The 22,099-nt window shown below is 38.6% G+C and overlaps 2 protein-coding genes across 2 annotated transcripts; one reads left to right on the top strand and one right to left on the bottom strand.

Annotated features, from left to right (window-relative positions):
- Window positions 1-307: 307 nt before the first annotated feature.
- On the bottom strand, window positions 308-7,229 carry moto (minamoto). The gene is made up of 8 exons (XM_060893071.1): window positions 7,224-7,229; window positions 5,520-5,633; window positions 5,236-5,387; window positions 4,953-5,057; window positions 2,742-4,455; window positions 2,364-2,498; window positions 1,622-1,799; window positions 308-782 (listed from the first exon to the last, which is right to left on the bottom strand). Exons 1-8 carry the CDS (start codon window positions 7,227-7,229, stop codon window positions 589-591), a joined length of 2,598 nt encoding a protein of 865 aa, XP_060749054.1. The 3' UTR covers window positions 308-588.
- Window positions 7,230-8,991: 1,762 nt separating this feature from the next.
- fzd2 (frizzled class receptor 2) lies at window positions 8,992-11,463 on the top strand. The gene has a single exon (XM_060893129.1). It carries the CDS (start codon window positions 9,183-9,185, stop codon window positions 10,833-10,835), a length of 1,653 nt encoding a protein of 550 aa, XP_060749112.1. The 5' UTR covers window positions 8,992-9,182; the 3' UTR covers window positions 10,836-11,463.
- The last annotated feature ends 10,636 nt before the right edge of the window (window positions 11,464-22,099 follow it).

The raw sequence follows: 22,099 nt of genomic DNA, 5'->3' as shown, positions 1-22,099 counted from the left end.
AAACTAATCCTGAATTAATTACTTTTAAAGCTGTGCGTTTCCTTTCCGGTGGGAGTAAACGCTACTAAAATCTAAGGTCAAGAGGGTGACAATCTCGTTAATTCTTCAAACTCGCTGACCTTTACGTTCCTTTCCAATGATCACTTTTTTTCCACACATAAAACATCCCTGTTCTGTTCTGTTACTGGATCTTGTCTCACACCAACTCTCTCTCTCTCTCTCTCTCTCTCTCTCTCTCTCTCTCTCTCTCTGTTCTCTTTTCTTATGCATTCTGTCCACAACAGACGTGTGGCGTCTCAAAATCCACCAACCAAATGACTGGGCAATGATCTCTTTCGACCATTATCCCTTAGGAAAATTGACCCTATTTGTATGACCATATATATCATTTGGGATTATTTAGTAATAAATGATACTGAACTGAGGATTCCATCTATTGCTCTGAACGGAGCCTACTGTACTACAGAGTTCGCTGCAGTCTAATAACTTACGTAACAATATTCACCCATTCCACTGAGCACCTCACTGAGCGTTCCATTTAGAATAGTACTCACACACAAAAAGAGGAACAACTGCCTCGCATAAAAGTCACAGCGCATTTTCAAGGTCGATCTGGTCACAACCGTCGTGCTGTAAAACCGAAGACGTGTTCCCCTCTTCTCCGTCCTTGGCGCTGATGCTTATTTTGGAAACAGTCATCTGCAGAGCGCACCACAGAGCGGTGCAAGATGACCTGGTGCTCTTGCTCAGGTCCTTCAGGGCAAAGGCGAGAAGTAGAATATCTGTAAGAATATATTAGAAAAAAATACGTTAGGAATAAAACAGAGGGATTTAAGTTCTCATCCCGACAGACTGCTTTTTAATAAATCACACAGGCATTTTAATAATTCCCAGCCGACATGTAGGCGACCCGCGGCTCCGGAGCCGCAAGTGGCTCTTTCATCCCTCTGCTGCGGCTTCCTGTAGATTTGGAAAATAAATATTTAATTTAAACTTATTTTATTTTAGTTAGTTTGTTTTTTTAAAAAAATGAAATTCTAAGATTATGATGCTCTTGTAACATTAAAATAAATTCAGTTTGTCGCTCAAAATACGCGTCATAACCGCCGACTTGCGAAATCCGACACACAGAAGCAGACACATTTTTGGTTTGCTGCAGCCGGCAAGTTAAAATTTTGATGTCATGAATACGAAGAGGACTCGATTAGACACTGAACATTTTATGTGAAAGTAACCTTCGACCCAGCGTCTTTTTGTTAAGGTAAGTTCAAACTGTTCAAAATATTTTTGTTTGCCTGCAGAAATAAAAGTTCGTTTACTCGGTAGGAGTTCACTGATTTCATGTAAATGCAACACGCTACAGTTTTTTCTATACTTTCCATAAAGGTAAAAAACGATATATTTAGTGTTATCTTCATTTTAGATGTCAAATGGGTTTTGTGGCTGCCTGTGTTTTTTTTTTCTGTGGGAAACGGGTCCAAATGGCTCTTTGAGTGTTTAAGGTTGCCGACCCCTGTGTTAAACAGAATGCTAATTTAATCTTTATTACTTTATTGGTTATATGTTCATTGTATTTGCATACTAAAAGCACTAAAAAGCTTCTTATTGCAAAGGAAACTACCTCTGTCCTCTCGGAGGTTGGCCACACCCTGTCTCTGTCTACTGCTGTTGAGGAGCTCCTCCTTGCGGCGAGCCTGGGTGATATAGATAGCCTCTAGGTGCCTGTCCAGTGTTGAACTGATATTAGCATGGAGAGGAAAACTCCGTAAGCGCTCCACCTTCCCCAACAAGCTCACCACCTGGTGGCCAGAAATAAGCACAAAAAAAATGCAATTTCTGCTTTGTCAGTGAAACCTTTACAATTTATATTATTCATTCATTCATTCATTCATTTTCTACCACTTATCCGAACTACCTCGGGTCACTGGGAGCCTGTGCCTATCTCAGGCGGCATCAAGGCAGGATACACCCTGGACGGAGTGCCAACCCATCGCAGGGCACACACACACACACACTCTCATTCACTCACGCAATTACACACTACGGACAATTTTCCAGAGATGCCAATCAACCTACCATGTATGTCTTTGGACCGGGGGAGGAAACCGGAGTACCCGGAGGAAACCCCCGAGGCACGGGGAGAACATGCAAACTCCACTCACACAAGGCGGAGGCGGGACTCGAACCCCCGACCCTGGAGGTGTGAGGCGAACGTGCTAACGACTAAGCCACCGTGCCCCCTTATATTATACAATGTATCATAAATTTATGTGAAATAATCCACAATGTTAAACCAGGATTACTGTCAATCCCAGAGGTGAACAATACACCTCTTGTAATTTGAACACGATTCACGTACTGACCTTTGCTTGCTCCCGAAACTGGTCCACTATAAGCTTGTCCACTCTGGTGGGGTTAGGAGGCAACTTAGGGACAGAGTTAGTGTTCGTCACAGACATACACTTGCCTGGGAAGCTCTTTAGCAGGAGAGCTTCTGCCTAGCAGTGAATAAGAAAGGAATACATATACTTATATAAAGGTGTCTTCTACAAGGTTGAATCTCTGGGTCCAAGTATTGAAACATGAGGTTTTGTGATAATTAAAGTAAAAGTATTATTTAGTAATATTATGTGGTAGACAACTGAAATTCATTGACAAATTATACTGTCACGATACAGCATCTTGACAACTGCGTATTTATTTGTTTATAAAATTTATAAAACTTGCAGCGCTACACTTACTTTCTTTCTCTCTTTCTCCAAAACTTTCCACTGTTCATAGCAATCGTCCAGATAATATTGTAGCTGGCTCATGCTTTGGTTGGATGACCTCAGGTTGGAGATTAACCGAGAAAAGGGGCCATCTATTCCAGCTAGGTTTGGCCCCACCATCTCCTGAAGGTAGGGGTTTAGGGGTGGGAATTCTGCATCTGGCCGGTATTCAGTCAGATCCAATACAGGCACAGAGCCACTGTAGGTCAGCGGGGATCGGGAAGGGAACATGTGACAGGGGTTCTGTCCAGAAACTCCCATCTGGTACAAGCAAGGAAACATCTGGGATGTTGCATGTTTGGCTCCATTGTGTCTGGCCTGCCCTGCATACATACCGCCCTGGATCTGATACGGGTTTTGCAACAGACCTTTTTTCGTGTCTGCCTCTTTGGGAAAGCCAGCTGGTGATTTTGGTTTAACCCCAAAACGAGAAGAGGGGTGAGCACCAGCTATAAAGCCTGTGGCTGAAGGTGTCTGCAATCTGCCAAAATGCTCTGACTGTAGGTCAAACTCTCCTTTATCTACAGTGCCTCCTATCTTCCCCATGTCCTTCAGACCCAATCCCACGTCCATGCGACCCATCCTCCCATCGCTCTGCCCAAAATCACTGAATACTCTAGGCACAGTCCTCTGCATTTGTTGCTGGGACAGAGCAGGAACAAACTCAGACACGAACTGAGACATGAATTTAGACATACCGTGAGAATCGTTGTGGATGCTTGTTTTGGAGGGAGGCTTGGTGTAACAGTGGTACTGGTTTGACAGCTCGTGATGGTACTGATGAAGGCTGGCTTCGAGATTCCTTGCATCTCTCTGGTTGGCTACATTGCTTTGGTTAGTTGCAAAGTTAAAAGAGGATAAAGAGGGTTTAGGAGCTTCAAAATAGTCTGCTGACTGCTGGTCAAAATCAGAAAACTCTTTAGAAGTTTGCTCCCTTGTTAATTGTTTTTTAAGGCTTGCAATATGAGCTTCAAATGCTGAAATCCTTTGGAGAGGTACATGCTTCAAATCACTAATGTTTTCATCCTGAACTTTCATGGCATTGATCTTAGCAAAATCTCTATTATTCATGCCCTGCTGGTCCACCATAAGAAGAGCTTCCATGTTGTTGGCCAGCTTGCTGCCATCCTGCATAGAGAATTGTTGTGAATTGTTCTTTTCGAGTTTACGTTCACTCAAGTTAGAGACATTTTGGAATGGGCTGAAATAGGAGTCATTCATTTTGGTTGGAAGGCAGTAATGGTCATTAAAAGCATCCATACTCTCTGAGATCTCATCATTGTTGATGCGAAAGCTCCTATCTTTCACAGACACGTTATGCTCTGATTTACTTGGTCTGCTCTTGGAGAAGTGGGACCTCACAACATGTGATATATCAAGACCAGGAGGTGGTCTGGGTAAATTTGGGAAAGCTGGGGTGTAGGATTCATATTCAGATTCTCCATTACAGGTGGAAAAAAGCCAGGATGGGTCAGCAGCTTCAAAGCCACTGAAATCCAGTAACATGTCATCGCTTTGATCCAGGTCCCTTTCCATTGGACGAGAATGGAGTTTGATGCCATGCTCGGGATTGTGCTGCACACCAGAACTGGAGTGTACCTTTACCTCAGAATTAAGATAGTGCAAGTTGTTCTCCTTCTGGGACTTTGGGGACCACCCAGTCGAAATATCAGCTGATATTCTACTGATATAAGTGTTTCAGTTAAACACACACACACAAAAAAAAAAAAAAACAGAAAAATGCTTATTATAGTCTGTGCTATTACAAATTTCTGAAGTTCCCAAACTAGGAGTCACCAGACAAGATTTTGTTGTTGTAGTTTTTGTTGTATTTAAAGAAGCCACATTTAATTGAAGCATATAAATGCTCTTTCTGCCTTTCACTATCCAGACTTATTGCAATAATGTAAGAGTTCAGGAATAAATATGGACAAATTTCTCCGTCCATCAACCTCCACTGGTTCCTAAATGTCATATCACAGAAAAATTAATTACTATATTATTAGCGTGCATTTTAAAAATCCAAGGATTTTAAGTCCTGAGATTGCATAAAATCTCCATTTGTGGTCATTTGTACAAATATTTTGGAAATCTATGAACTATAGCGAGAAATAATATTCAATTAACTGCTAATTATACATTTACAAGATTGTTTTTCTAAAATTCATGAAATATACTAACTCTTGAGAGAAGTACGAGTCCGTCGGGTCGGCTTCTTCCAAGATGGTTGACACTAATCCATAGAGATCAGCCTCACTTCCACAGTCCACGCCGTCTTTAAGATTCCTATCGAAGACATTGTTTAGCATGTTTTAGTGATCCACTAACACCAAACTGCACAAGATGACCGCAATAAAATCTTGTTCACCTTCTGTCCAATATTAGCTATATATACAGAGATAATAACAATTATATAACAGATATAATAGAGAGCTTTATTTTTGTTTAAAAATAAAAGTGTGACCTGTTTTTTGGGGTGCCTTGAGCACAATCCCTCAGTTGATAAGATTCGTCCTTCATTGACCACGAAGGGTAGGGTGGAGGCAGTTGCTCATAGAAAGAGATATCTTGGGTAAAAGTCTCAGAGTCTCTTCCATTATCGTCACTATAATCGTTCTTTTTTTTTTTTTTAAGCAAAAAGCAAATAAAAACTGAGGTGAACACTGCTCCTTAAATATACGTTTAAGTTATTACATGTAAACTTTTTAACAAAGGTTAATAATGTGATTGTGAAAAAAAGTTTCTCACCTGAAACTTGTATGTGGAGTAGCATGAGTCTGATCCCCCGCTATGAAACAGATCAAATGGCATCTTGGCTCTGTTTGCATCCACACTGATTTTACTTCTCATGCCATTATTTACCTTAAATGGAAAAAATAAATCATTTTATGACATGCCTTGACTTACCCTTTTATACATGGTTTTGCTTTTTTTAAACTGGTGAAACTTCCAAGTGGTGAATGTGGTCAAACTTTATCGTAATTTGTACAGAGAAGGGTTACAGTATAAAAACTCTTTTAACATTCATGACAGATCCAAACAGACATGTTTCAGATGTCACCCATCTGTGTATAGTTTCTGTGTCTGTGTGGGTTTCCTCTGGTTTCTTTCCACCCCACAAAAGCTGTATTTGCTAAACAGAGTGTGTAAATGTACCCTGCAATATACTGGTTTCTCATCCAGTGCTTCGTGTCAAATCTTCCTATAACAGGCCACTACTCCACCACTGTCATGAACAGGATAAAGAGCTAAATGAATGGATAAATGAATGAATGAATGAATGAATGAATGAATGAATGGTGTTATTATTATTTATATTATTTATACATGTTCACCACAGACCGGATACATGACATGAAAACTGCAGGTGGGGAAAATTTCTATCCGTAGCAGACAAGTTATCACATGACTTCAACCATAACTCTGAATGTGAGGACGGTTGTAAATAGAAAACTTACAGTAGTACAACATGACAGATCGTAAACGTATCCACTGACCAATCATTTATCGCCATTTATTTAATAAATAATATTTAAGTAATAAAAGTGAGTCCCTTATGACTAATCGTTGTCACCGCTTATTGATAGAAAGTATAGTATATTCTAAATAAAGTTTTTCTACAGTTTGTGATGCTGTGACAAAAGAGGATATTTTCTATAAATATATAATACGTAATTATTTAGTAAATACGTTATAACATATCACTATTCCACGTGAAAAATCTTCCTATCATATACTAACATTTTCTGTAATTTGATTCGCCAGTGACGACGCCATGAATAATGAATAAATTAATATGTAAATTAGCATTTGGCGTCATGGATCAACTTAATCTCCTTTCCTCTGAAAGAACCTGCCACACCCTAATAACACATGGACCTTTTTTTCGTATTTTCTCTAAAACTATCTGTCCTTATTTTTACTAATCATGTATTTTTGTTTGCTCAATATATATATATATATATATATATATATATATATATATATATATATATATATATATATATATAAATCTATGCATCACAGCCTGCATAAAATCAAACACTCCTTCTGAAATGATATCAAAGAAATTAAGAAAATTGTCCAAATAGTGAACACAATACAAATCTCCTACGATATATTAATATTTATAACGTTAGTAAGGACCTTAGCTTTTTTTTTTTTTATATCTTTCTGAAACACTTTATCCGAGACTGAATGTACTTAGCATAATGCTAACAAACTGCCTCAGAGACATTTCATAAAACGTCATATATTCCACGATATTTACAAACAAACGTCTTCCTTAACCTAACGTATGGTTAATTTAGACGTTTTATATTTTTTTTTTCTTCATTATTCCGCGCTGTTTGTCGTGTAAAAGTTTGATTTCAGCTGACACACCTGAGGTAAAATAGCTATGCTAAGCTAATCCATATTTAGCATCAACGACTTATCGATAGGATTTCTTACCTCCATCGCTAATAACAGCAAATTAAGCTACTCGTTTCGATGAAAAGAGCCCTTACAGTAAATTTCTTACACGATTGTGAACTTTAAGTTATTTATTTTATGGTCAATTTAATGTTCAAAACCAAAGGACGAAGACTCCAACCTCTAAGTCTCGAGCTCGCCCCTAATTGGAAAAAAAAGTTTCCTCACGATTATCAATCCTGGATTTCGATTGGTTACTTGGAATCAGACCGTCCAATCATATGACACATTCATAATAAAGGGGCGGGGATTCCTAACCCATAGCAACAAAGACTTTAACATCTGTGCTGGATAGATAGATAGATAGATAGATAGATAGATAGATACGTACATACCTACCTACATACATACATACATACATACATACATTACTACTGAATATGTATTTAAGAGTACTAGTTATTGCAACTAACATTGTTATTATTATTAGTAGTATTCAAGATATACGTTTTATTTATTTATTTATTTATTTATTTATTTATTTATTTATTATTCCAGGTACAAAATACATTAGTACTGAATATTTATTTATTTAGTAGTACTAGTTATTGCGATTAACATTTTTATTAGTAGTAGTAGTATTCAAGGTATAGGTTTTATTTATTTATTTATTTATTTATTTATTTATTTATTTATTTATTTATGTTTTTGTTCCAATAGATCATCAATTATCATACAATTTTTTTCCCTTTCATGTCATTTAAAAATACCGTAAAGATAGATAGATAGATAGATAGATAGATAGATAGATAGATAGATAGATAGATAGATAGATCTTAAGCATACTTATTTTTATCCAATTACATGTTTTAATTATGTATTTTTTAATTATGTATTTTTTAATTATGTAATTGGCATTAGCATTATGGGTACATAACCACACGGTGGCAGTGTATAGATAGATAGATAGATAGATAGATAGATAGATAGATAGATAGATAGATATACTGTACATACATACATACATACATACATACATACATAGATTATTCTAGGTACATAATACATTACTACTGAATATTTATTTATTTAGTAGTATTGGTTATTGCAATTAAAATTATTAGTAGCAGTAGTAGTATTCAAGGTATAAGTTTTATTTATTTATTTATTTATTTATTTATTTTTTATTTATGTTTTTCCAATAGAGGTAGTACTTATCCTACAATTTTTTCCATTTCATGTCATGTCAAAAATACCTTAAATTTGGGTAGATAGATAGATAGATAGATAGATAGATAGATAGATAGATAGATAGATAGATAGATAGATAGACTCTATTATAATAGATGTTATTATACATATTCTTCTACTTCTTCTTCTTATTATTATTATTATTATTATTATTATTATTATTATTATTATCATTATTATGAACAAATATATATATATATATATATATATATATATATATATATATATATATATATATATATATATATATATATATATATATATAAAGAGAGAATAATTAGTTGTAATAATATACAAATAATGCTTTACTAATTAATACTTAAATAAATATATATGTATATAAAACACAGCCTTGTCGTGTGTTTAGGTGTTTAGGTGACCAGCTTGTGGTTCCTCAGAAATCCACAGGACGGCAGCTCAGTTTAAACAGAGGGAGTCTGGAAGAATGTCTGTTTCAACCGCCCTTAAATCCCTCCTCTTTCTCATATCACTGCTATACAGCATGAAGACAGAGGGGGGCTTGAAACCGTACAATGGGACAAAGAGTCGGGGAAAAAAGTAAGGCAGTCACTGCGCGCGGAGCAACACGTCTGTACTGGTCACGAAAGTTTTCCTGTGAAAAAAACGGGGAAAAAGTTTTTAGATATAAAAAAAAACCTTAATAATGTGTTGTTTTAAATCTTAGCTTTGCACAGACATTCGCCAGAAAGAGGTTTTAGCTGAAGTTTAGGCGTTTAACCCTGGAGAATGGAGACTAGTAGGAGATCAGTTACCTTCTGGACATTGCTGATGTCCTCCTGCCTCGTCACAGTGCATGGACAGTACCAAGGAGATCATGGGATCGCCGTGCCGGATCATGGATTCTGTCAACCGATCACTATTCCTCTTTGCACAGACATTGCTTACAATCAAACCATCATGCCAAACTTGGTCGGGCATTACAACCAAGACGACGCTGGCTTAGAGGTCCACCAGTTTTATCCACTCGTTAAGGTACAGTGTTCTCCAGAGCTCAAGTTTTTCCTCTGTTCTATGTATGCGCCTGTCTGCACCGTTTTGGAAAAAGCCATTCCTCCTTGTCGGTCTATATGCGAAAGGGCTAAGCACGGCTGCGAGGCACTTATGAACAAGTTTGGATTTCAGTGGCCGGAACGCCTAAAGTGTGAGAACTTTCCGGTGTTGGGAGACGGTCAAATATGTGTTGGGCAGAATGAATCGTCAGCCACCGTGGCACCCGTGCACATGCCCGCACCAGGCACACCTGGGGTCCATTTATATTCCACGCCAGATAGGCCGTTCCGCTGCCCGCCGACCCTCAAGGTGCCATCCTACCTTAACTACAAGTTCCTCGGAGAGATTGACTGCGGCGCTCCGTGTGAGTCATCCAGGACTCATGGAGCCTACATGTTCTTTACTGACCAAGAGATTGAATTTGCTCGTGTTTGGATTCTAGTCTGGTCGTGTCTGTGCTGTGCATCCACACTGTTTACGGTGACTACATATTTAGTGGACATGCAGCGTTTTAAGTACCCTGAGCGCCCTATCATTTTCCTTTCCGGCTGCTACACCATGGTGTCCATCGCATACATTACTGGCTATTTCCTTGGCGACAAAGTAGCATGCAACGGAAGCTTCGAAGGCAGCTACAAAACAATAGTCCAAGGCACAAAAAGGGAGGGCTGCACCATCCTCTTCATGATGCTCTACTTCTTCAGCATGGCATCTTCTATATGGTGGGTTGTGCTGTCATTGACATGGTTCCTTGCTGCAGGGATGAAGTGGGGACATGAGGCCATTGAGGCCAACTCACAGTACTTCCACCTGGCTGCTTGGGCCGTGCCGGCGGTGAAGACCATCAGCATTCTGGCCATGGGGCAGATCGATGGCGATGTTTTGAGCGGTGTTTGCTTCGTAGGCCTGAGCAACATCGACCCCTTGCGTGGCTTCGTCCTGGCACCGTTGTTCATTTACCTCTTCATCGGCACTTCCTTCCTGCTGGCGGGATTCGTCTCTCTGTTTCGCATCCGTACAATCATGAAGCATGACGGAACCAAGACGGAAAAGCTGGAGCGTCTTATGGTGCGCATTGGCGTCTTCTCTGTGCTCTACACGGTACCAGCCACTATCGTCATTGCTTGCTTCTTCTACGAGCAGGCTTTCCGTGGACACTGGGAACGCAGCTGGATCAGCACACACTGCAAGACCCTGGCTATCCCGTGTCCCATGCAGCACGTGCCACGCATGAGCCCCGATTTCACCGTATACATGATCAAATACCTCATGACCCTCATCGTGGGCATCACCTCTGGCTTCTGGATCTGGTCTGGGAAAACGCTGCACTCGTGGAGGAAGTTCTATACACGACTGACCAGCGGACAGCACGGGGAGACCACGGTGTAGAGTAAAGGACTTCAGACACTTCTAAAAACACACATAAGGACACAGAGTGGAAATGTTACTTTCTTGTATTTTTCGGAGTAATTATTGACTGAACGCTTTTTTCATTCACCAAGACATGTGGAACTCGGTGCTTGTGCTTGTCATCAGTATTTCGTCGTTATTGACATTTGCTGTTGAGTATCGTACGTCATTTATAAGACATTTGGCGAATGAGGAAAATAGAAGTGTTGTTTTTTTAAAGTTGTTTGTTTGTTTTGTTTATTTTTCTGCCTGCAAATGGACGTGTTAAAAGAAACGCAAACGATAACTTTCCAAAGGCTTTATTAAAAAAAAAAAAAAAAAAAAAAAAAAGTGCTGTGACACTCCCTCGGCCATTCCTTCTTGCTCTTCCTCCTCAACTCCTCAGGCAAGTTCAAGATGCCAGCTGTGAATCCTGCAGGCTTTAGATGGAGGAAGGTGAGCCACGAAGGAGGAGGAGGAGCAGGATTAGGAGAAGGAGAACGCCTTTTGGACTTCTTTTGGAATTCTTTCTTGCAGCAAACTATTTCAGATGTGCTTGAAAGCACTGTAAATAACATTTGTACAAAATATATATATAAATATAATTATATATTTGTATTTAAAAGGAGGGTTATTATTGTTGTTTTTGTTGTTTTTTTTAGCTTGGTCAGATCTCTGTCTCTGTCTGTTGCTAATGCACACACATTCACACTCGCGTGCGTCAGTCACCAGTCAGCAGACAGCTCTGTAATCTGGTTTCTCCCTCATGCATCCGTACAGAAAGCCGTTTCAAATTAGTTTTTCTTTTTTTTTTAAAAGAAGCGCCCCTAAAACAGAGCACCCGCCCTCTACTTGGTCCTTCATTTCGCACTTTCTATGTCTCCTTCCTTCCTTTCTATTCCTGAAAATGAACCAAAATTACACAGAGGCTCCGGAAGCATGAAAGGACGTTTGTGTTTGTGAGCATGTGCAGAAGGGTGTGTGTGTGTGTGTGTGTGTGTGTGTGTGTGTGTGTGTGTGTGTGAGTGAGAGAGAGAGATTGTGGTCAAGGGGAGGCGAGGGTGCTGTTTTAACAGGCTTTATTTTGTAGGTGAAGAAGACAGCTCTTGACAAGCAAATGGGCCTCACATGACATGAAGAAGCAGGGGTTTTTGAGAAGAGGAAAAAAAACAGGAGCACATGACAACAGGATCGTGTGTGTGTGCATATATTTTTTGCTTTTTCTATCCTGTTTTCTAAGTTTTGACTCAAGTGAAATTCTTAAACTTGAGAATGTGACTTAGGATTTTCGGCAATTTGTAAAGTTTTGGCGCCCTTAATTACCGAGCAAATGTTGATCAGGTGCCTGTTTCGGTGACCTGACTTGCTTTGTCTCCACTGGCAACTATTAATCTCAGCATTCTTTCAGACCTCTGTCTGTATGTGTGTGTGTGTGTGTGTGTGTGTGTGTGTGTGTGTGTGTGTGTGTGTGCGTGTGTGTGTGCGTGTGTGTGTAAGCTCATATTTCCAGTCTAATGCATGCCCTTGAGGCAGTCAATTTCACGCTCAGTCCTTCACACAATAGCAGCATTCTGTCTTTACCTTACAATTTTTGCACTTACCGTCCAAAACGCACCAAAACTTGGCACACAGTCTGGGGTGTTGTGTCTGTCTGAGTCAGAACACATATCTCCTAAATCAAATGCTGAAAAGCAAGTCTCCGTAAAGTCATTCAGTAAAAGTGTGACTTGAGTGTGTTGTGGTTTTATTCTGCTTTGCTCTAGATTTCTTTCACTCGCAGGGAGATAAATGTACACAAGATAAATCAGGACACAAACTGATTGTGAGCGGCTGCTGCGGGAGGGTGTGGTGCAGCAGGGGGAACTTTCACGACCTTCAGAGCTTTAATTAGAAACAGTGTAGGACGACATAGTGGTGCGAAAACCGGAATAGGTCAGTTGTAAGAGCTATAATGTAGATTATAACGCAGACGTTACTATAGCAGACGTTAAGCCGCTTCTATTGCATAGATGTCTTGGCGAAGTCTTTACACTCAACAGCACAGCCAATGTTAGATATGAATAAAAGGTTCACTGTTTGTGGTGTTGTACACGGTCGGGTATGAAGATCGTAGTGTCAACGTGAGGTACTGTTTAAATACTGATGTATTTACATTGCCTTCAGAGCGTTTTCAGACCAGCCGTTGTGTTTTGCATACTAAAGCATACCAAAATATCGTCGCTGTCGGGTGGAATCCTCGTATCTCCAAAACGTATCTCCAGTTATTTTTCAGGAAATTAAAAAAACGCCGTACCTTATCTGCAGTGCACAGGGTTTAGTCCGTTTTGCAGTGGATTGTCTTGCACTAAATTCCTGTCCTCAGACGAGCACCAGAACTAGCGGGGGTCAAGATTTTTTTTTCTTTGAGCCCAGTGTTTTGAAGACATTTACCTCAGAAGACGTGTTGATTCGTTGCGACTCTTCTTGAGGAGAAATATGCCGTGAAGCTCTCCCGCGGAGTGAGGAAGAGGTGGACAGTTGAAGTGTCCAATGGAGTTATGAGATTTGCGCTCAAGCTATTTTCAAGACTTTAGATTGGTTAATAACTTGTAAAAATAACAGACCCACGTGGGGACTGACCAATAGCATCGATATGTGAAAAAATATGAAATTGACCAAATTTGGACGCACGAGGTTTCCGCCCGACAGCGACGATATGTTAATGCAAGTCACATGTGAGTAAAATGTCTTCTCATTGGTCAGAATGCGAGATGTTTAGGTTCCGCTCATCCGTTTATCAGCTCTGACAGTATATCGAGGCTTTATCATTCATCACTTTGAATCAAGGAATCGAGGAAAAGTGATTTCAATTCACCTTTTTTACAGAAAAGCGGTTAATGTTTTTAACCTGTGTTTTCCATAAACATGCTACATAACGACGTTCCCATCGTCCATTGCTATAAAGTTCTGTTCTCTGGTCTGTTGAGTCGGGTTGATTGCTCATCACAAGTGGACCGTTCTGTTGTTTAGGTGCGGATCATGGGCACAGTTACCGTTTATAAACGAAAGGAACCAAAGTCAGAAAACACACCTGGTTTTGCTCCAAATGTCCAGGTGTAAAAATGCTGTGGTGGTTTTACGTTTTGGGAAACAATATGACAAAGACATTGTGAGCAAGTACAAACCGAAATGTAGAACAATTATAAACTTGAATGACGTAGCTGAAGATTCCTTAACAGTTTTTTTTGGCCACGCCCACTTCCGTGTTAAATCCAAATGCAGATATAAAGCCTTAGGCAGCAGAGGTGGGTAGAGTATCCAAAATCTGTACTCAAGTAAAAGTACAAGTAGTTATGGAAATATTTACTTAAGTAAGAGTAAAAGTAACAATCTTAATAGTTACTTGAGTAAGAGTGAAAAAGTATCCGATGAAAAAACTACTCAAGTAGTTAGTTACTAGTTACTTCTCATCTGATTGATATGAAGCAAAAACCCTGATTTTCAAACTACTTGGAGAGCTAGCTAACACACCTCTCCTTAAAATTCTCTTTATTCTGCTATTATAAAACACAGGTTGAAGTGTGTGTGTATATATATAAAATGTGATTAATGGTTTAATGATGTAAATGAATGATGTGCTGGGCTCTTCCTAACCTGCTCTTCCTTTTAATATTAATTTACTTTATTCTTACATTTGTTACATTTTATAAGTAAGTACATGTATTCTTTAGTTAGGGATAAAACAAAATATAACCCCGTTTTTATTTTGTATATGTTCTACACTTTAGTGAAAAAAAAAACGTAGCCCACAAAAAACTTAAGTGAGATGTCAGGATTTGCTTATAAATGCAAAACGTCTTACAGCATGCAATTCAATTTATTTTGTGGAACATGGATATGAAAATGCAGACGCTTATAATGAACGTTTGTTCATGAACGTTTTGTTTGTAGGGTTCACAGGATCGCACAAGAGCGTATATGAGGGAAAACATTCAGACAGTGGGTGAAATGTAGTATTACGTTAAGGTCAAAGTGCCCATAGTTACCAGATTACCATCAAATAGGCATAATTTTGACACTTACCGCATAAAGCTATTATTTTTTACATCTTGGAGTGAAAATATAGAATTAATTTGAGGCCACGGGTGATCTGCCTTTGATAAAGCGCAAACGTCTTCATCTGCTTCAGCCATCATCTTCCAACTAAAGGCGCGCTAAACTTCAGCGGGAGATGCGCAGCATACTCTCACGAAGCAGCCTCTCCAGCGTCTCGCGAGGCTTGTCATATAAACTAATTATTATTTATTACATCTATTTATCATATATTTATCATGATTTATCAAAATCATATTTATTACCGTTTGAGTAATGGAGGAACGCCGCTGATTGTAGCGAAGTAAAAGTAAAGTTTTCCACTAAAAATCTACTTGAGTAAGAGTAAAAGTACACATCTTTAATTATACTCAAAAAGTACAAGTTACCCAAAAAATGTACTCAAGTAAATGTAATGAAGTTAATGTAATTCGTTACTACCCACCTCTGTTAGGCAGACACACAGTGTCCTTACATTAAACCATTCAAACCCGAGCTGTAATGGTTAAGCATTTTTTTTTCAGCCATTCTGCTGTACACGTTTGAACAAAATGTCAGGAATGTGGTTTAACACATAAATCATTGTCCGTAACCACAACAAAAGCGCAAACACACATCAGTGTCTGAATTATACAATAGTCCACGTCGACTACTCAGAACACCGGGACAGAGTTCTCTGTAAACTCTTTAAATGGTCATAAAATCAAACTTCCGGGTCAGTTGATCAGACAGTAAGCGTCATCATGACAATTTCTCATTATTTTAAACAAATGATATGTATTTACAGTAATTTTCCAGCCTGTGCGGTGACTCTCCACATCCTGCAGTCATCTGAACTAAACAAAGTACAGAATATAATAAGGAGTTTCGAATTTCTTTGTGTGCGTGTGTGTGTGTGCTTGTGTGTGTGTGTGTGTGTGTGTGTGTGTGTGTGTGTGTGTGTGTGTGTGTGTGTGTGTGTGTGTGTGTGTGTGTGTGTATGTGTGTGTGCTGCTTTTAAGAATAGACAATGTCAAAATGCAGCTATGGAGACGTGAGCCTCATTTATGTCTACGAACTACAATCTCTATAATACTAGCATTAAGCTGAGGAATAAAATAACAAACAGCTGAGAAACTTTGGCGGTTCCATGATTTCACTTTGATCCAGGATTAATCTGCAAAAAAGTCTATAAAGTCTTCGTTGATGGGTTTGTTAACTTTCTCGAACCCTTCCAGCGTGAGCAAATTGGCTCCTTGTCAATGAAAATGTAACAGAGTCGATATTTCTGTGTCCACAATTTGCTTAATTATAATATTGTCATATAGAATTGATTTATATTATATAGTTTTTAATAGTCAGATCTAACAACTTTTATAATTAGGACAGTTTTAAAATTAAATTAAACTTGAACAAAATATTTTTTAAAAATGTGGAAATGTTCTTTCGCTGGGAGATGGGATATGATTTGAACGAGAATCAGGTAGCTTGACTTTTGTCTGGCAACAGATTTTTGACCTGTGTATCAAATTGCAAATTTATGCACTATTAATAGTAATTTTAGTGTTAAAATAGAATCTGTTCATTGTGAAAATTCCAAGAAGAATCTGCATTTGGCAGATGAACTTGACAGATGAATGCGACATAAATATGTTGTTTTATACAACCGAGCAATTGTGGATTAAGGGCCTTGTTCAGGGGCCCAGCAGTTGCAGCTTTGTGGACCTGGGGTTTGAGCTCGCAACTTTCCAATCAGTAGTCCAACATTTTAACATTTTTACCTCAGTGGCTAAGGTGGACTACAGATGGGAAGGTTGTGAATTCAAATCCCAGGTCCACCAAGCTGCCACTGCTGGGCCCTTTAGCAAGGACCTCAACCCTCAATTGTATAAATAAAAATCAGATAAAATCTCGAAAATCGCTGCTCTGAATAAGGGACTCTATGAAATGCTGTAAATGTAAGACGAGACCTAACCCTTACAAATGTCTTTTAAATTAGCCCATGTGTGATTGTGTGACTTATTTTCGAAGTTCACTATATTCTGCTGATGATACTGTTACATTACGTGAGTTTCACGTTTGCGTCAACTGTAGAAACGGCTTGTACTATCTGTTAATAAAAAACATTAGTTCCATTTGAGACAATATACACTAGATGCTATGGTGCGTAGTGTAAGAGTAGAGTTCAGTTTTATAAGATTGCAGAAACGAAGTTAGCTGCTAATTATTAGGTTGCATCAGAAGCTTACATCATCATTGTTTACTGTTGTTTTTATGACTCATGTGCCGGCATCCACCCAAAAATAAGCCATCTTACCAAGTGATATCTTCAATACAGTCAAATGTGTGTAGTATTAAGATGACCAAGTTATAACCAGTAAAAACTATTCCAAGCATTCCTAAGCTTGAAATGTTCTTATTCTTTGTATAAAAAGTTGTTGTGCTTTTTCAAAAATAAATGGTCGTAATTTATTTCAATTACGAAAAATCTAATCAAATTTTATTTGTCACATACACAATCATAGTACATCGTGAAGCGAAATGAGTTGTAAGACTGTCCTTGATAAAAAAAGTAGCCAATTAGTAGAGCCAAAATAAAGTAAGGAATGAAAATAAGGCACAAAGTATATATATATATATATATATATATATATATATATATATATATATATATATATATATATATATATATATATATATATTAGAGATGAGCCGGATATCCGGTACGGATAAAGCACTTCTGCCGAGTACGAGTATTATACGAGTAATACGAGTCAATGTCTGTGCTCGGATTGTATGAAAATCATCATTGGGTAGCTGATAGTGTCAGCGTTCTGTGATAGGCTAGTCACAGCGCCCCTCCCCTACAGTGATAGGCTAGTCACAGCGCCCCTCCCCTACACACATACAGATGTATTGTGTTGCTGTGTATCGCTCTGCTCACTCACAGTCACACACAGAACAGCTCTCTGTCTCTCCCTCAGTCACGCCGGTCTTTTCCATTAACGGGTCTTTTCCATTAACGTTTAGGGTTTCTTCAGCTTTTTACTTCGGGTTGTAACGTTAATAATACGTACTTACTAAACAGTAGAGTTCTGGTAAACGTGGGTTCGTTCAGACGTGGTTATTTTTATTACCAAATAAATTATTACCAGTTAAAGCCCCGCCCATTTCAAGACAAGCCCCGCCTACTTCTGGATTAGGTCCCACCCACTCCGAGTACAGATACAGATACGGATAATTCATATGGTTAACGGATACAGATACAGATACAGATAATGCTGTACTCGCTCATCCCTATGTATATATAAACACCTTAGCCACTGATATACTGTATATGATATATATGCCAATATATATGGCTTATATATAGGTAAAGTGCAGAGTGTGCATGTAGTGCAAATTATGCAATTGTACTATAGAACAACATTATTAGATTTTAAAAAATGTAAAATCTTAGCATTATCTGATATCTTGTTTATTATAATTGTCTAATAGGAATTACTCAATAAATTTGACTACATCTAAGTGGCTATGATGCAAGATTTCGCAGGATTTAGTAGTTAGCGATGCAGACAGCTGTGTATACTGTAACGCAGGCATTGTGCTACCACAGATTTGCTTAAAGAAATCCAGAGTTTTTCATTTTAGGAACGCTCACGCTCCCAAATCACAGGCATTTGCATCATGCAAATAGAACGTTTCACTATTTCAAACTGTCCACAGAAGTCATAATGTGCTAAATGTCAAAAAATGACACAGGACCAGTGATAAAACTAGGTATAATAGTTACGTACCAAAGAATACTTAATACAAATGAATACATTCTTTGTTTACAAATTAAACAAAGAAATCAAAATGGTGGCTCTGTGCATGAATTTCAATTGATTTATTTGTGTTAGCATCAAAGCTCAACAATAGTGCTATTTCATACTGAATTTTATTACTATTCAGATGGGTGTGCTCTCTTTCTGGATGACTCCGCCCACATCTTCAAGACAAGAGTGCTGACTGAAAGAGAATGGTGAAGATGGAAATGTCACGGAACGGGTGCCTTGTCTCAGGAACGAAATTCCAGACCCAAATACAGGGAAAGCAAAACAAACAGAGGGATTTATTTAATAAGTCATCAGGTTCATCCTATGGTCCAAATGTTGTTTACAAACAATGATGCTACATTTGAAGATGATAATGTGTCCATACAAACAGCCAGAACAGTTCACTCTTAGTTTGAGGAGCACCGGGATGAACTTTATCATCTGCCCTGGCCAGCTCAATCTCCTGACTTAAATATCATCAAACCAATGTGGGAAAGTTTGGAGAGAAGTTTTAGAAGCAGGTCCCTGCTCCTGCCTGAAGCAACTTGAAGATGAACTGCTAGATGAACCGTACAACATTCCATTAGAAGATATTCAGAAGTTTATTTCTCTATTCCAAGAAGGTTGGACGGTGTATTAAATTCAAAAGGTGGTCCTTATTAATATGTGTTCACATTATTTATTTGTATTTCGTCGCTGTCGGGCGGAAACCTTGTATGTCCAAATTTTGTCAATTTCATATTTTTTCACATATCGATGCTATTGGTCAGTCCCCACGTGGGTCTGTTATTTTTACAAGTTATTAACCAATCTAAAGTCTTGAAAATAGCTTGAGCACAAATCTCATAACTCCATTGGACACTTCAACTGTCCACCTCTTCCTCACTCCGTGGGAGAGCTTCACGGCATATTTCTCCTCAAGAAGAGTCGCAACGAATCAACGCGTCTTCTGAGGTAAATGTCTTCAAAACACTGGGCTCAAAGAAAAAAAAATCTTGACCCCCGCTAGTTCTGGTGCTCATCAGAGGACAGGAATTTAGCGCAAGACAATCAACTGCAACGCGGACTAAACCCTGTGCACTGCAGATAAGGTACGGCGTTTTTTTTAATTTCCTGAAAAATAACGGTTTTGGAGATACGAGGATTCCGCCTGACAGCGACGATTTGTTCATTGGTTATGTTTTCTTTCTTTTTCAGTAGCTAATTTTATTTTAATTTGTATTCTATTTTTTACATGTCATACTGTGTATGGTTGTGTATGTGAATTTGAATTTGACTCTGATTTGAAATTGACTCTTTTCCCGACAGCAGCGCTATAAATTTCAGCTCCGCCTTCTCGCACTGAGAACAGATGAATGACTCGTGCGTTATTCCTACTGATACAAAAGGTGCAAACAAGAGCCAGAGGGGGGTGTAAACTTTTGGCCAGGGTGTCATTGTGTTTTAGGAAACATGCATGTACATTATTGTTGTTGCTGAAAGGAAGTAAAGAAAATTTAAATACATGGCATTTTAAAGACATCCTATACCAGAGTGACTTACATTTTTTTTATACACCTGCAGGTTAAGGGCCTTTCTCAGGGGCCCAGATTGGTAGACCTGGGATTCAAACTTGCCACCTTCCGGTAGTCCAACACCCTAACCACTAGGCTACCACATCCCCCAAAATCCAATAACAATGTACCCTAATCACCCTGATCAAAAGTTTACACACCCCACTAGCTCTTAATGTACCTTGTTGCCTTCTTGAGTATCATGCATCCACGTTTGCACCACAACAATGGAGCCAAAACCTGTACAAGATGCTGGAAAAGTAAATAAAGTGCAGAACCTGGAGGGATTAACCGCTCAGGACAAACAAGTGACTCATAAACAATGATCAGCAAACAAAGAATCATAAAAACAGTCGTTGATCATCAATGTAATAAAATCAAGCAGGTATCAACATTTACAAAGCAAACACAATGCGAGTTATTTTTAAAATGAACACATCATGTACGATTTATGTAAACTCCCAACCTCAACCTCAACTGTAAATCATAGAGTAAATAGAGTAAAAGATTCCTGATAAAAAAAACAAAACAGTCCTTCATCCTTCACACACACACACACACACACACACACACCATCACTCCCTGGAGTCTTAGATAGAAAACAAACAAGGGGCTTGTTCCATTAACCAATTAGCAGTTTCATGTGGTGTATATTATAGTATCGTATGCTTTTTTTGTATATTATCGTATTGTGATTTTTTTTATTTCTGGATCTAATTTTTGTAATTAAAACATGGGTGGCTGTAATCTTTTATATATCCTCATTAGGGGTTTAAGAGCGACTGGTTCTCAGAATAAATCTTGAGGTACATAATATTTTTCTCCTGTTTAGCCTGTGGCACTAATCGTGATTTAACTGTAATAAAACATGTATGAGGAAGTCTAAGAAATAAGGCATCGTTTCATTCATCTCTGTCCGGAGGCTCGACAGAGAAAAGCCAATAAACCGGATGTGTGCATCTGTTCGCTTTTAAACTGCAGCAACTGCCATGAAATCCATAACTCCTGCATGAGAGCACACACACACATACACATACACACACACACACACAGTTGTCACACTATCAAAGAAACAAATGTGAGTCTGATCTAAACTGAATCAGGAGTCTGTTGGGTTTTTTTTTCAGTGTAAGACGTGTGTTTTTCCCTCTGTTACTGTATATACTGTATATACTTACACTGAATTTAATGATGAAGATCGAATTTGAGCTGCTTTTTAGAGGAAGAAGCACTTGGGGTGTCTCAGAGAGCAGAAACAGGTTTGATATCATGATACAAATATTTGTGTGGGAAAAAAAAAAGCTAACCAGGATCTTTTCTATGAATATATGAATCTATGAATCGTCCCTAGTATTGTAGTGAGAAACATAAATAGTGATGAAACACTACAAATCCTTAAAGTCCTGAGTGTCTATTCATATGAGTTTCATATTAACACCACCGTGGAGTGAGACATGGTCTTTGGTTAAAAAAATAGCAGGAGAGTCTTTTTGTAATAAATAAATAACTATTAAAATGACCACACCAGATGGAGATATGGTGTATGGGATGATTCTTTCAGCACTAAGGAGGATATAAGAACACATACGGTATATAAGCTGGGAACGACTGGGAGACACGCTTTAAATAGTCCAGCAGACTTTGAGTCTGGTGACGTCTGGAGACTGAGACGGTTTTGTGTCTGTGAGCGTGCGGGTGCCGGATTTATTCTTTTTTTTTGCTCCTTAAGAATAATCTCTGCAAACATCCAGTCAAGTACAGACACTCATTCGTGCACACAATGCCTCCGAAGACTGGAATCTCCCTAGAAGAGAGAGAGAGAGAGAGAGAGAGAGAGAGAGAG

Source organism: Tachysurus vachellii, chromosome 18 (assembly GCF_030014155.1).
Source record: "Tachysurus vachellii isolate PV-2020 chromosome 18, HZAU_Pvac_v1, whole genome shotgun sequence".
NCBI lineage: Eukaryota > Metazoa > Chordata > Actinopteri > Siluriformes > Bagridae > Tachysurus > Tachysurus vachellii.
This window is presented reverse-complemented; position numbering and strand designations above follow the sequence as displayed.

Excerpts from the sequence above, each read along its gene's own strand:
- fzd2 (XM_060893129.1), top strand. The coding sequence starts at position 9,183 with ATGGAGACTAGTAGGAGATCAGTTACCTTCTGGACATTGCTGATGTCC.
- moto (XM_060893071.1), bottom strand. Across the intron at positions 5,058-5,235 it reads CAAGGCACCCCAAAAAACAG|GAATCTTAAAGACGGCGTGG; the intron begins GTCACACTTTTA and ends TGTCTTCGATAG. Across the intron at positions 1,800-2,363 it reads AGTTTCGGGAGCAAGCAAAG|GTGGTGAGCTTGTTGGGGAA; the intron begins GTCAGTACGTGA and ends TCTGGCCACCAG.